Consider the following 13832-nt stretch of genomic DNA (forward strand, 5'->3'; position numbering starts at 1 on the left):
AGACTGATAAAAAAGACAAAAACTATAAAGAATGAAGGAATCTGTAGTGGTAACTATAGGTACTCAAAGAATAAGGATATATTATGAACAACTTTAACCCAATAAGCTCAACAACTTAGATGAAATAAATTCCTTTAGAAACACAACCAAACTGATTCAAAAAGAACAAAAAACTTTGAAGAGCTCTATTTAAAGAAATAAAATTCATTTCTTAAAAAAACAACTCCCAAAAAGAAAACTCCAGGCCCAAATTCACTTGTGAATTTTATCAAACTTTGAAGAGAGAAATACATATCATATACAAATAGAAAACAGAGGAATATTAACTCCTCCCAACTAATTTTAAGAAGTCAGTGTAACACTAATACTAAAATACATTACTGTTACTAGAAAAGATCCATAGACCTTGTAAATGTAGGGGCAAAAAATCCTTATAATATTAAGTAGAATCCAGCAATATGTAAAAAGACTAATAGACCACGACCAAATTGGGGTTTATCCCAAGAATGCAAGGTTGGTTTAACATTTGAAAACCAATAATGTAATACACTACATTAACAGAAACACTGTATGATCATTTCAATAAATGCAGAAAAACCATCTGTCAAAATTCAACACCCATTCATAATAAAACCTCCCAGCAAACTAGGAACAGAATTTCTTCCATCTAATAAAGGGCACCTATCAAAAATATACAGTTAACGTTCTATTTAGTGCTGAAATACTGAATACAATCCTGTCAATAACCATCAAGAACAAATGTACCCATGCCAAGACATTTTAATCCTAGGAGGTGAGGCCAACTGGACAGAGCCTTGACCCTCTGAAACTTTAGCATTTTGTTGATGTTTTCTATTAGAGTATCCCCAACCTTGCCACAAAAGTCAAGTATTTCTGGGCCTATCAGTGCTGACAGTGTCCTTTAGAATTTCTTTCAACAGACTAATTCCTACCAACTATGAGGTAGTGTCTCAAATTCCTGGATCCATTTTTAACAGCTTGTGTGCTTTTATTTTCTTTTCTAATTACATTTTACCACTTGAAAAATAAACTCATTGATATAAAAAGAAAACAAAGAACTTTTTCTCTTAAATTTGACTGGAAAGGGTAACCTTTCATTTGCAATTTGAAGTGAAAAACAGACACACCGTCAGGCACACTTATGCCATGTCCATAAATTCAAAATAAAGGAGAAAAATACAATTGATTTAGGTCAATGGAGTCCAAAAAATAGACTTTGGGCTTTAAATGATCTAAAATGCAGATTCTAGGTCTACTTCACTAGATAAGATATTGAACTTCTCCCCTCACTTTGGTTATGTAGCTGTATCCTGACGGCATTAAGTAGGATTTAGTGCTCAACTGAAAACTGCCTGCTGTCAATAAGCCCAGACAGACCTTCTCAACCCCAGAAGAAACACACTTTCCCCTTAAGTGACAACATTTTCCTACCTTTTTTTCTCCTTCTGCTGCATCTTAACAGGCTCTGCTTTTTTGCTGGATTTCTTCAGACCTGTAGGGGCTGCCAGCTTTGGTTCAGTGACAGACAGTAGAGGTTGTTCCACTACTTTTTCTTCTTTCACTTCTTGTTCTGAATCCAAGTTGACTTTAAGTTTATCTACAAATAAAGTATAGCAGACAATGTACAATCCCATTGTGCAATATCAATCTATCATTCCTCTGACAGCCTGCTAAGTGCCAGGTAACATGTTAGGAGCAGGGGCTAAGGGGGAAAATACAGTCCCTGTCCTAACAGTGCCCATGGTCTAGTCAGAGAACATTTCTCCTTTCCAACTACCACTCTTAGCTCTTACTCTTTTCTTTCCTGCCTCCAGCTAATCCCTCTTAATATCTCAGCCCCCAGGGCAAGTGATAGTAAAAGCAAGGCTTAGGAAAGAAATGAGATATCTTTTTTTCTCATTAGCTAGATGAGGAAACTAGCTCAGAGGAATTAAAGAGTCAGAAGACTTAAAATGTTTCCCAAGAGTACACAGCTTACAAATAGAGACAAGAGAAATTTGTACTAAAATCTTATTTTCTACTAGAGGCCCAGTGCACAAAATTCGTGCATGGGGAGGGGGAGTCCCCTCAGCCCAGCCTGCACCCTCTCCAATCTGGGACCCCTTTAGGGGATGTCCAACTGCCAGTTTAGGCCCGATCGGGCCTAAATTGGCAGGACATCCTACTCACAATCCTGGACCGCTGGCTCCTAATCGCTCACCTGCCTGCCTGCCTGGTCACCCCTAACTACCGCCCCCCCCCCCCGTCAGCCTGATCGCCCCTCACTGCCTCTGCATGCCGGCCTGATCACCCCTAACTGTCCCCCCCCCCGCTGGCCTGGTCACCCCCAAACTGCCCCCCCTCTGCCAGCCTGGTCGCCCCCAACTGCACCCCCTCTGGCCTGGTTGCCTCTTATTGCCCCCCCTGCTGGCCTGGCCACGCCCAACTGTCCCCCCCTGCCGGCCTGGTTGCCCCACGCAGCCTGCTGTTCAGTCGTTTGGTCGTTCCTCACTAAGCCGCCTGCTGGCCTGGTCGTAGGCAGCTATTTTGTGAGGGTCAATTTGCATATTACCTCTTTATTATATAGAATTAGTCTATCCTTTTAAGCCCGCATACTTTTATATCCTACTACCTTGATATAATTGAAAGACTACTTTGGAATCAGAAAACTTTGGTTCAAATCCTATTTCATTCTGGGCAAGTTAATTTAACTAAAAGTCAGTCTTCTCTGTAAAAACTGGGGTAATATTTAGAAGATTATCATAAGGAATAAAAGGGATCAACATGTGAGGTTAAGTGATTTACTTTAAGGTAACACTAATGGGAAAGGAAGAGCCAGAATTTGAACCTAAATCAGTTTAACTCAGTCTTTATCCCTTGTCCTACACCAAGCTGAAAAACACAAAAACAACGATGGTGTAGTGCAAAAGACTAAGAAATTTAAGCAGCATGGGCCTTGCCATCAGAAATTATAAAAGAAATATACAGAAATTATATGCTATATTCAGTAATTGTTTTTTTAAAAAAGAAAATTCACACAATACTCTTAGAAAGTTATAAACAACCTCTTGAATAAGTAGTTTTGGTTATAAGTGATAAAATAGTTTAAACCATCTAAAGTTCAGGAAAAAATTATTGCTATCTTAGTTTTTGGCTGTTACACATAGCTTAGTATTATAGTTTATAAATAAAGTATATTATTTGAAAAAATAGATGATGGATAAAAGTGTAACATGCAATCTGCTTATGCTTTATTTTTTTAAAACTTAAATGGGGTGCCAAAACCGGTTTGGCTCAGTGGATAGAGAGTCGGCCTGCGGACTGAAGGGTCCCAGGTTCGATTCCAGTCAAGGGAATGTACCTTGGTTGCGGGCACATCCCCAGTAGGGGGTGTGCAGGAGGCAGCTTATCGATGTTTCTAACTCTCTATCTCTCTCCCTTCCTCTCTGTAAAAAATCAATAAAATATATTTAAAAAAAAACCAAAAAACTTAAATGGGGAATCTATATGGTTGAATCCAGCTGTAAGTTGAATCCACCATGGTGCCATTTTCTCTTGCATTTTTACTACTGCTGTTATAAAGTATCAGTACTTCTCAAACTTTCCCATCTAACTATAGAGAAGAGTAAACATGTATCTCCAAGCAAACATGACCCAAAAAAAATTCGCTGAAGCTGCACGTGCATCTTTAAAGTTTATGCAAATTCTGCATTCTATTATATAATTGACATTATTTTGTTAGTATCTATTTCAAAATTACATCATTAGGAGGAAAAACCTCCAAATATTTCCTACCTACCCCATGGGTTAAAGAAAAAGAGGCTATTATATTAATTTCAGAAAACTGATCTAAACTAAATACCGTTGATCAAAACAGATTTAGCATCCAGTTTTATTCTGTTTTGATTTCACCTCATCTTGGGAACTCCAATTTATCCCAATATATAAAGAGCCAGGGTCCATAACATCCAAAACGACCAAATGAATGACTGAACACCAGGCTGCACACACAGCAGGCTCGGATGGGCGGGGACTGGTGAGTGGGTTGAACTGCTGACCTCTCGGTCCCTCCTGAGTCGCGGACGAACGCCGCGGCGGCCCAGCACTGATTGCCACCACTGCAGGCACCGCGGCGACCCAGCACTGACTGCTACCACCAAGGTGAATGCAATGCAATTGGTTGGGGGGCCCCACCATTACCCCACGATCGCCCCACAGAGGGAGGCCCAGGCCACTGGCCAGGGGGCTCCACAATCACCCCAAAGAGGGAGGCCCAGGCTACCCAGCCAGCAGCGGTGGGCAGGGCGTCCCTCTGCGGGGCGATCAATTGTGGGGCTCCCAGACTGCGAGAGGGCGCAGGCCAGGCTAAAGGACCCCCTCCCCCTGAGTGCACGAATTTAATGCACTGAGCCTCTAGTACATATATAAAACTATAATTGGCCAATTAGCTGGTAAAGAGGCAGTTTATTGTAACAATTTCAGGCAACTGTTAAGAAAAATTTAATCACATTTTCTCATTACCTGAATGGTCAAGTTATTGTATCATCTTGACTAATTAAAAGCATCTCATTTTTTAAATTAATTAATTAATTTTTTTATTAAGGTATTATATGTGTACATATCTTACCACTGTCCCCCCCACCCCACATCCATACATGCCCTCACCCCCCAGAGTTTTGCGTCCATTGGTTATGCTTATATGCATGCATATAAGTCCTTCGGTTGATCTCTTATCTCCCCCACCTCTTAAAAGCATCTCATTTTTATACTCAAGAGAATATAAAACCACTTTTCAAGCAAAGAAAAGTAACACAATGACTTTGTCATCAAAGCTGCAATTGTTTTAACATAAAAGGCATTAATTTTTTGGCTATTGAGATATAATTCACACATCATAAAATTTACCCTTTTAAAGTGTACAATTCAATGTTTTTTATTTGTGCAACCATCACCAGTATCCAATTTTAGAACCTTTTCATCACTCCCAGACCTTGACAAGCATTAATCTACTTTCTGTCTCTATAGATTTGCCTATTCTGGACATTTTGTATAAATGGAATCAAACAATACAAGGCCTTTTATTTTTGGCTCCTTTCATTTCTCATATTTCAAGGTTCATCCATGTTGTAGCATGTATCAGTACTTCCTTCTTTTTTGACTGAATAATATTCCACTGTGTGGCTATTCCACTGTAGTATATCCATTCATCAAATTATGAATTTTTGGGTTGTTTCCACTTTTTAGCTATTATGAATAATGCTGCTATGAACATTTGTGTACAAGTTTTGTGTGGACATACAGTTTTAATTCTTGAGTAGATACCTGGCAGTGGAACTGCAGGATACCTTTAGATTTAAATTTTTTTTAGTATTGCCATACTCTTTTTTTTAAAATGAGCACATCATTTTGCAGTCCCCACAGCAATGTATGAGAGTTCAATTTCTCCACATCTTTGCCAATGCCTGTCCAGCATTAAGTTGTAAATGTTCAAGTTCCCACAGTCACCTCTCTTCATCTAACTTTCAAGCTTCATTTTCATTGCAATGACCTTGTCATGTGTTAAATATAATAAAAATATTCATAATTTAACTCTAAACATTCAGCCTTGAAAAAATGTTAAATAATCAACTTTGTAAGCCATTCTTTTTATTAGGTAAACTAGAGGCCCAGTGCACAAAATTCATGCACTCGGGGTGGGGAGGTGTCCCTCAGCCCAGCCTGTGCCCTCTCGCAGTCCAGGAGCCCTCGGGGGATGTCCGACTGCTGAGGAGGCGGGAGAGGCTCCCACCACTGCTACTACACTTGCTAGCCATGAGCCCAGCTCAGGGCTTCTGGCTGAGCGGCATTCCCCCTCTGGGAGTGCACTGACCACCAGAGGGAAGCTCCTGTGTTAAGCTTCTGCCCCTTGGTGGTCAGTGTGTGTCATAGCGATTGGTCGTTCCGCCATTCGGTTGATTTGCATATTAGCCCTTTATTATATAGGATATTGAATTATTTTATTTTATTTAGGTTTTACTCCTCTTTCTATTACATTCCATCATAACACCCTTTACTTTCTGCCTAACAATTACAATCATTAACTATTTTATTGTTTTTATATTTATTTGTGTCTCTGCCATGAGAATGAATATAAGGGCCATGAGGGCAGGAATCTTGTTTGCATATATTTTAATCCATTGTAGTACCAATGCATAATGGTGCCAAGCACATAGTAGATGTCAGTAAATACTTGCTAAATAACACACATGAATAAATAAATGTATACTTCTGTATAGTTTGATTCCCCCCCCCCCTTTTCAGGCCTTTCCGAAGCAGCAGCGACATCTGCTATTTGGTATTTTCTCGGAGAAGAAGCTGATTTTTATTTTATTTTTTTACAATTAGAAAATATTCACATCTTACGTATTTTAAAACTAATTTAAAAATTCACCCAGCCAGTGTGGCTCAGTGGATGAGCGTCAACCTATGAACCAGGAGGTCAGGCTTCGATTCCTGGTCAGTGCATAGGCCTGGGTTTCGGGCTCAATGCCCAGAGGAGGGCGTGCAGGAGGCAGCCAAACAGTGGTTCTTTCTCATCATTGATGTTTCTCTCTCTCTTTCCCTCTCCCTTCTTCTCTAAAATAAATAAAAATAGGTATTTTAAAAATTCACTGGTTATTAAGGTTAAGATGCATAAAAAGCAAGCAACATGTGAACCTCATTGAGGTTGCCAAGAAACCACACAATCTAATTGGGTACAGCGGGCAGAGCAGTACCAGCAGACCAGCTAGTGACATTAGCATGATGTGTCTTCATAGAAGTAGGGAGCCCTCCTTGTTCACTGTACTTGCAAGAATACAATTGTGCTTCCCAATATCCTGAAAGTATCAAATTTTCCATATGCTTTCAGAACACAAAAATGTTCTTGGATAGCTTTTATGACAAATAAAAACTATCACTCCAACCCCTCTCCCAACCACCAATTTGACCATCACGGAAAAGCAGAATTCTGACTAATTTTGCTTGCATAGGCCCCTAATAAAATGCTTCTCCACAAAATCTTTATAAAACTGATGCTCCAAAAAAGTGTGCTATAATTATCCTGCGACTCCTACATTCTTCCTGATATTCTGCCACATACCCTCAGGGGATGTTTACTTGATATAAGAAGTATGAAACTATGTGACTATTGGTTCCTTTCATATGAAAGAAATGTATTTTTTTTTTAAAGTTTTAATAAAGGAGATATTTTTAAATGGCCAGTTTAGATCCCTATCTGAGTACTTCTAATTCACACTGAAGTCTAATCTGCAAAAATAACTAAAGAAAGGCTAAAGCTTTGTTTTGGCATCCCCTTGGGAGATAGGGCTAGTAATGGTCACACCAGGCAAACTGTACCCAGCATCCAAGATATTAAACTCAACACTGTACTACTTAACCAGGAAGCCTCCCTTTTGTTTTAATTCCCATTTTCAAGAGCTCTATAAAACAAATATTTTTTCTTTTCAAGGCAGGAGGTAGAAATAGGAATAGTAAACTACACTCCAAAGCAGCAGTCGCCAACTGGTGGTCTGTGAGGTCCAAAAGGTTGGCAACCACTGCTCCAAAGGATCTAAACTGAACCAAACTCACCCATAAAATCCACTATTGCAGTTGGGTTAACTTCATCAATATATTGAAAACTGATGTTAAGATTCAGGAATGCTACATGGTAGTGTCCTAGATGGGTAAAACAGGCTTTCACCTCAGATAGGTGATAAGTTATTATAATAATACTAGAGGCACGGTGCACGAAATTCGTGCACGGAGGTGGGGGGGGGGCCCAGCCTGCACCCTCTCCAATCCAGGACTCCATGGGGGATGTCCGACTGCCAGTTTAGGCCCGATCCTGGGACCACTGGCTCCTAACTGCTCACCTGCCTGCCTGCCTGATTGCCCCTAACTGCCCCCCCTGCTGGCCTGGTTGCCCCCAACTCCCCCCCCACCGCCGCCGCCGGCCTGGTCGCCCCTAACTGTCCCCCCCGCCAGCCTGGTCGCCCCTTACTGTCCCCCCTGCCGGCCTGGTCACCCCCAACTCCCCCCCCCTGCAGGCCTGGTCACCCCACGCAGCCTGCTACTCGGTCGTTTGGTTGCCCCTCACTAACCCCCATGCCGGCCTGGTCGCCCCACGCAGCCTGCTGCTTGGTCGTTTGATCGCCCCTCACTAACCCCCCTGCCGGCCTGGTCGCCCCACGCAGCCTGCTGCTTGGTCGTTTGGTTGCCCCTCACTAACCCCCCCTACTGGCCTGGTCGCCCCACACAGCCTGCTGCTTGGTCGTTTGATCGCCCCTCACTAACCCCCCTACTAGTCTAGTCACCCCACGCAGCCTGTTCAGTCGTCCGTTAGGCTGCGATGGTCACTTAGGCTTTTTTATATACATATATAGAGAGAGACTAGTAGCCCTGCGCACAAATCTGTGCGCCAGTAGCTCACTGCCGCCCTCCAGTAGCTCTCTGCCTGCTGCCTCGCCCTTCTGTAGTTTCCCCCCTGCTCCCCCTCCCTCTGGTCCCCCTTATAGCTTGCTGCCCCGCCCCCTCCTGTAGCTCTCTGCTGCCCACTTGTAGCCAGTAGCTCGCTACTGCCCTCCTGTAGCTCTCCGCCCACTGCCCCGCCCTCCTGTAGCTCCCTCTGCCCCCCTGGCCTCCCCCTCATAGCTTATTACCCTGCCCCGCTCCTGTAGCTCTCTGCCGCCTGCTTGTAGCTCACTGCCCTACCCTCCTGCTGATCCGTGATCTGGTCATTACACAGTCGGTCGTTACGCTTCATGGCGTAACAACCATTTGCACATTACATCTTTATTATATAGGATTCATATATTAGTATTCAAAAAGAAGGTAAGAACATGCTTACTCATAGCAGCTTTTCCAAAAAAATTGCTCATCACAGTCCCTTTCCCTGGTGCCTTGTTGCCTGTTGAAGATGCCTAGAAGTATAGAAAGAGAAAACACAATTTTTTTCTTAGTGTTTAGGCTGCTCTTCAAAATATGTCTCAAATAAACATTCTTCAACAGCAGAGCACACTGTCATGATGGCTCAGTCTTTATATAATCATGCCAAACATGTATGCATTAGATATAAGAATAAATCCAGACCCACCAGTATTAGTATTAATCTCCAAAGCTTAGGTTCTCACAGTTCTTATAAAATTACTAGAGGCCCAGTACATGAAAATTCATGCACTGGAGAGGGAGTCCCTCAGCCCGGCCTGCCCCTTACAGTCTGGGAGCCTTCAGGGGCAGGAGGCGACCCGGTGATCAGGGGAAGGCGACGCCCCCATCACACCTCTGCTGCTGCCACTGCTGGCAGCGCAAGCCTCAGCCAGCCCTGGTTACCTGAGCCTTGGGTGGCCCTGGGCAGCTAGGCAGCCGCCATCCGAGGCTTGCCTGCACCTCAGGCCAGCCCTGGGCAGCTGTGCACCTGCCATCCAAGGCTTGCCTGTGCTTTGGGCCGGCCCTAGGCAGCTGGGCAGCCGACATCTGAGGCTTGCCTGCGCCTCGGCGGCTGAGAGGACTGGGGGACTCTGGAGGCAGGCGCGCAGAGCGGCCAGGCCTACCTGGCGGGGGGGCCCAGCCTTGCTGCACACCTGCCACCCCGGTGGGGCTGAGGGGACTGAGCGGCACCATCTTGTGGCTGTGGGCGCCACCATCTTTGAGGGCGGGACAGTCAATTAGCATATTCCCTCCTTATTGGCTGTGGGCGCTGCCATCTTTGCGACAGTGTTAGGGTCAATTAGCATATTCCCTCTTTATTAGATAGGATTATCCATAAATGTGTCTAAAATTTTCTTGAGTGAATTTAAAAACTACTTAGACAAAATTAAAATAGATCAGAGGCAGTATGGTACATGATGGGAAGAAACCTGCAAAACATTACATTTGTAATCATCAGAAGTGGATTTGATGCTGGTTCCACCATTTAGTAGCTCAAGACTTAGTGAGAAGCATTATCAAAAGAAAAAGACTGTTTCATATGAAAATATCAAGAATTAAAGGATTCAAGCTGAAGTATAAAAAGTAGAACTAAATATCAGACCTTTATATAATCAAACTACTACCACTGGAACTACTGTATTTTCCAGCGTATAAGACTACTTTTTAACCCAGGAAAATCTTCTCAAAAGTCGGGGGTCGTCTTATATACCGGGTGTCATCTTATAGGGCGGGTATATCCCAAACTCTATATTTTAACTGGAAAAGTTGGGGGTCGTCTTATACGCCCAGTCGTCTTATACGCCAGAAAATACGGTACTTGTGCTTTTCTAGTTACCCATCTGAGCTGAAAGGCATACCTTTACAGAAGACTTACATTTGTTACCTCCTTAGCTTCCGTTTTGGTTTCTTTGTTGGTATCTTGGTTTTTAGAAGCAGCTTTAGAGGCAAACATTCCCATAATTCCTTTAGGTTGGTGGGAAATCTGTTTGGAAGTAGGTGGGCCATGACCGTTGGCAGTCAACTCACTAGTGGCTTGTGTCTCACTTGATACCTGAAGATTTGACTGCTCAAACTTTTCAGAAGATGAGGTTTCAGAAGCTCTAGGAACTGCAGCTGCACACTGTATGGCACTAAACCTGAGACAGAAATGTTACATTAATGTCAATATCAAACCTTACTTTCAAACTCTTGCTTCTTCAGTGTAATACTTTTTAAGCTTAACACTATTAAAGGAGAAAACTTCAGAACTAGAATGAATTTTAGAAATTATTTTGTGCAGCACACTCATTCAGATAAATATTAAGAGAAGCCAGTGACTTGTCTTAGGTTATATATCCAGCTAGTAACAAGACTAGCTGGGGTTGGAGTCAAAAGTAGAATAGGGGCGGATTTGAGATCTTGCTCCTCAGCATGTTGTCAATTTGGTTCAAATTAATTCTTATAAAAATCCAAACAAAACAAAAAACCCTAGGATATGGAATCTAGCATTAAATATTCTTTTGAAAAAAGCATCCTAATTCTAAATAGTAAGAATACACCAAACAATAATAAAAGATTAGTAGTTTCACCATACTTGGGAAACCAAATGATAATAATCCTCGTGTTTTTAATATTTACTGCATGCAATAAATATTGACTGATTCAAAATTTAGAGCTCTAAATATTAACAAATTTCCTGGCAATTCTCCTGGCCAGAGTGGATCATGATTAAAACATGAGTGGATCATGATTAAAACATGTAAGAAGCCCTAGCTGATTTGGCTCAATGGATGGAGTGTCGGCCTGTGAACTGAAGGGTCCCGAGTTCGATTCCAGTCAAGGGCACATGCCTGGGTTGCGGGCTCGATCCCCAGTAGTGGGCATGCAGGAGGCAGCCAATCAATGGTTCTCTCTCATCACTGATGTTTCTATCTTCCTCTCCCTTCTTCTCTGAAATCAATAAAAATATATTAAAAAAAAAAAAAACATGTAAGAAGGCCCTAGTCAGTTTGGCTCAGTGGATAGAGCATCAGCCTGTGGACTGAAGGGTCCCAGGTTTGATTCCGGTCAAGGGCACGTGCCGGGGTTGCAGGCTTGATCCCCAGTAGGGGGTGTGCAGAAGGCAGCCAATCAATGATTCTCTCATCATTGATGTTTCTATCTCTCTCTGTCTCCCTTCCTCTCTGAAACCAATAAAAATATATTAAGGGAAAAAAAAAAACATGGAAGAAGCACCTGCCCACATCATTCAGTTGGTTGGAGCGTCATCCAGATTCGCTAAGGTGCAGGTTTGATCTCTGGTCGGGGCACATATAAGAAGCAACCACAACCAATGAATGCACCAATAGATGGAACAACAAATCTCCCCTGCCTCTCTCTCTCTAAAATCAATAAACAAAAAAATTTTTTAATAAAAATAAAACATGGAAGAAGCTGGGAACACAGCCATTGCCTCTTATAACCTGTGGTCCTTAACAATTGGTTGTTAATAATTTCTAATAATACCAACTAACAGCACCAGAAAAGTATGTCCAAAGCCAAGTGAAGAAATTTGGAACTGTTTGAATGGATATTAAAGGGAATATTCATTGTAGATATGCCTGTTTCACACCAATCCATAATGTAATATTCCACACTGTGAATGGATAACTGATCTAGCCTTCTCAAATGGCTACACTTAAAAAGCAAAGTTCCCCAACTTTTCCTAACAAAGAACATTTTATTTCCCAGTCTTTTGCTTATTGCGGGTATGTAAGAGCTCCTTGAAGTTAGGGAAATGTACTATTCATCATTTGTATTTCAGGTACTCAGTATAAGACCTGGCATATAAAAGTGTCAGGAAATATATACTGAAAGAATGATTATTTAAGCCACTGAAAGTGAGGCTTCTGGCTTCTCTCCCGTCTTCACCTCAACTTGGGGTGGGAGAAGATGGAGGTTAAACTATGTGGTGAAAGCAATTATCTTAGAGATCAACCAGGCACAAATTCAAGATTAACTGCTAGAATAACTGGCCTAAGGGAAAAAAACAAACCCTGATAAATCATTTAATTTCAAAAGTAACTTCAGATTGAACAGCCCCAAAGCTAGAATTTACAGTTCCAAAAATCTTCCACTGATTTATTGTGGTCCACATTAGTAAACCCTACATTAACACAAATATTTTGTGCATCAGAATTATGAACAGACGGAAATCATTTCCTTTCACCCACAACTCTACGTCTCTGGCCTTGCAGTGCTTCCATGTACAAGGAAAAGAGCAATGTTTTATTTCACCGTCAACATCTAAAGTTGGCCCCAAGACAACTCTTTCTCCATTTGGTCTACATTCCACACCTTAGGGTCAGGACCAGGAATTGGCAAAGAGGAAGAGACCAAACTAAGCTGGGAACTTGTCCGAAGAGAGAAGAATCTGCTCAATCCTAAAATTTCAACTTTCTTCCTGTCACAGCACTTCTTAAAAACACATGAAACAATGAGTCAGATCTCAGTTGGCCCATAATTCTCAGGACCAAATACTAAACTTCTTTATTGGAGATAAATTCTTCACATTTTTACCAAAGCTACTTTAAGTGTTTAAGTCAAGTTTCATTAAAGTGCTTGCTATTACCACATTTCTACTTGCCATCTTTATTTTAGAGGTCCCTGTGCAATTTTTTTGAACCTTTGAGTCACCTTTATTCTTGTTTGCTTACTTGCTAGATACAACAGAAGAAATAATTTTTAGAGCTTGACATACCATGACTGGATTTTAATAGACTATTTTTGAAATCTAATATAATTTACATAAATGTATCAGGTATTGTTTCCTATAATCTTTCCCTAGAAGACACAGACTTATAAATTATTGCTCTTCAGTTATATATTTAACACATATTTGTATGCCTATTACACTGAAGGTTCTAAACTAAAGGAAAAGAACTAATGTTTAACATTGGTTCATTCAACAATTATTTATTGAATGCTTATCATCTGCCAGGCACCATTATGGGTAGAGGGTGGTTAACAAAATAAACACGTTCCTGATTTTCATAGAACTTACAGAAATTGTGTTTGGCAATTCTATATCTATTTGTCCTCTATCAGTTATCTCATCTCCCTAGTATTTTCAACCATTTCCTCTTTTATGGCTCTTTCCTAACAATACAAGTTCAAGGCACTCTCAACTTTAAAACTGTATATGTCTTTCCTTAGTCTCAATTCCTCCTTAGCTACCTCCCTCTTTTCCCCGCATTTTATACTAGTAGTCATATTTTCTAGAGAGTTATCTATATTAACTCAGCTGACCAGAATCTGGTCACTCCACTGAAAATGCTCTTTCCAAGAACATCACTAAATACAGTGGACATTTTTCAGTTCCTAATTTACTTAGCTTCTCAGCAAGGTTTTATATTATCAACCAG

The 13832-nt window shown here is 41.5% G+C and overlaps 1 protein-coding gene across 2 annotated transcripts in view; it reads right to left on the minus strand.

Annotated features, from left to right (window-relative positions):
* The window catches only part of POLD3 (DNA polymerase delta 3, accessory subunit), a 53140-nt gene that overhangs the window by 22251 nt on the left and 17057 nt on the right, over positions 1-13832 (minus strand). For both annotated transcript variants that reach the window (XM_008149970.3, XM_054725258.1), the window contains exons 6-8: positions 10325-10586; positions 8870-8942; positions 1453-1618 (exon numbers count right to left, since the gene is read on the minus strand). In XM_008149970.3, the coding sequence (XP_008148192.2) occupies positions 1453-1618; positions 8870-8942; positions 10325-10586 (501 nt within the window). The remainder of the gene's footprint in view (positions 1-1452; positions 1619-8869; positions 8943-10324; positions 10587-13832) is intronic.

The sequence above is a fragment of the Eptesicus fuscus genome, chromosome 13 (genome assembly GCF_027574615.1).
Source record: "Eptesicus fuscus isolate TK198812 chromosome 13, DD_ASM_mEF_20220401, whole genome shotgun sequence".
NCBI classification, from domain to species: domain Eukaryota; kingdom Metazoa; phylum Chordata; class Mammalia; order Chiroptera; family Vespertilionidae; genus Eptesicus; species Eptesicus fuscus.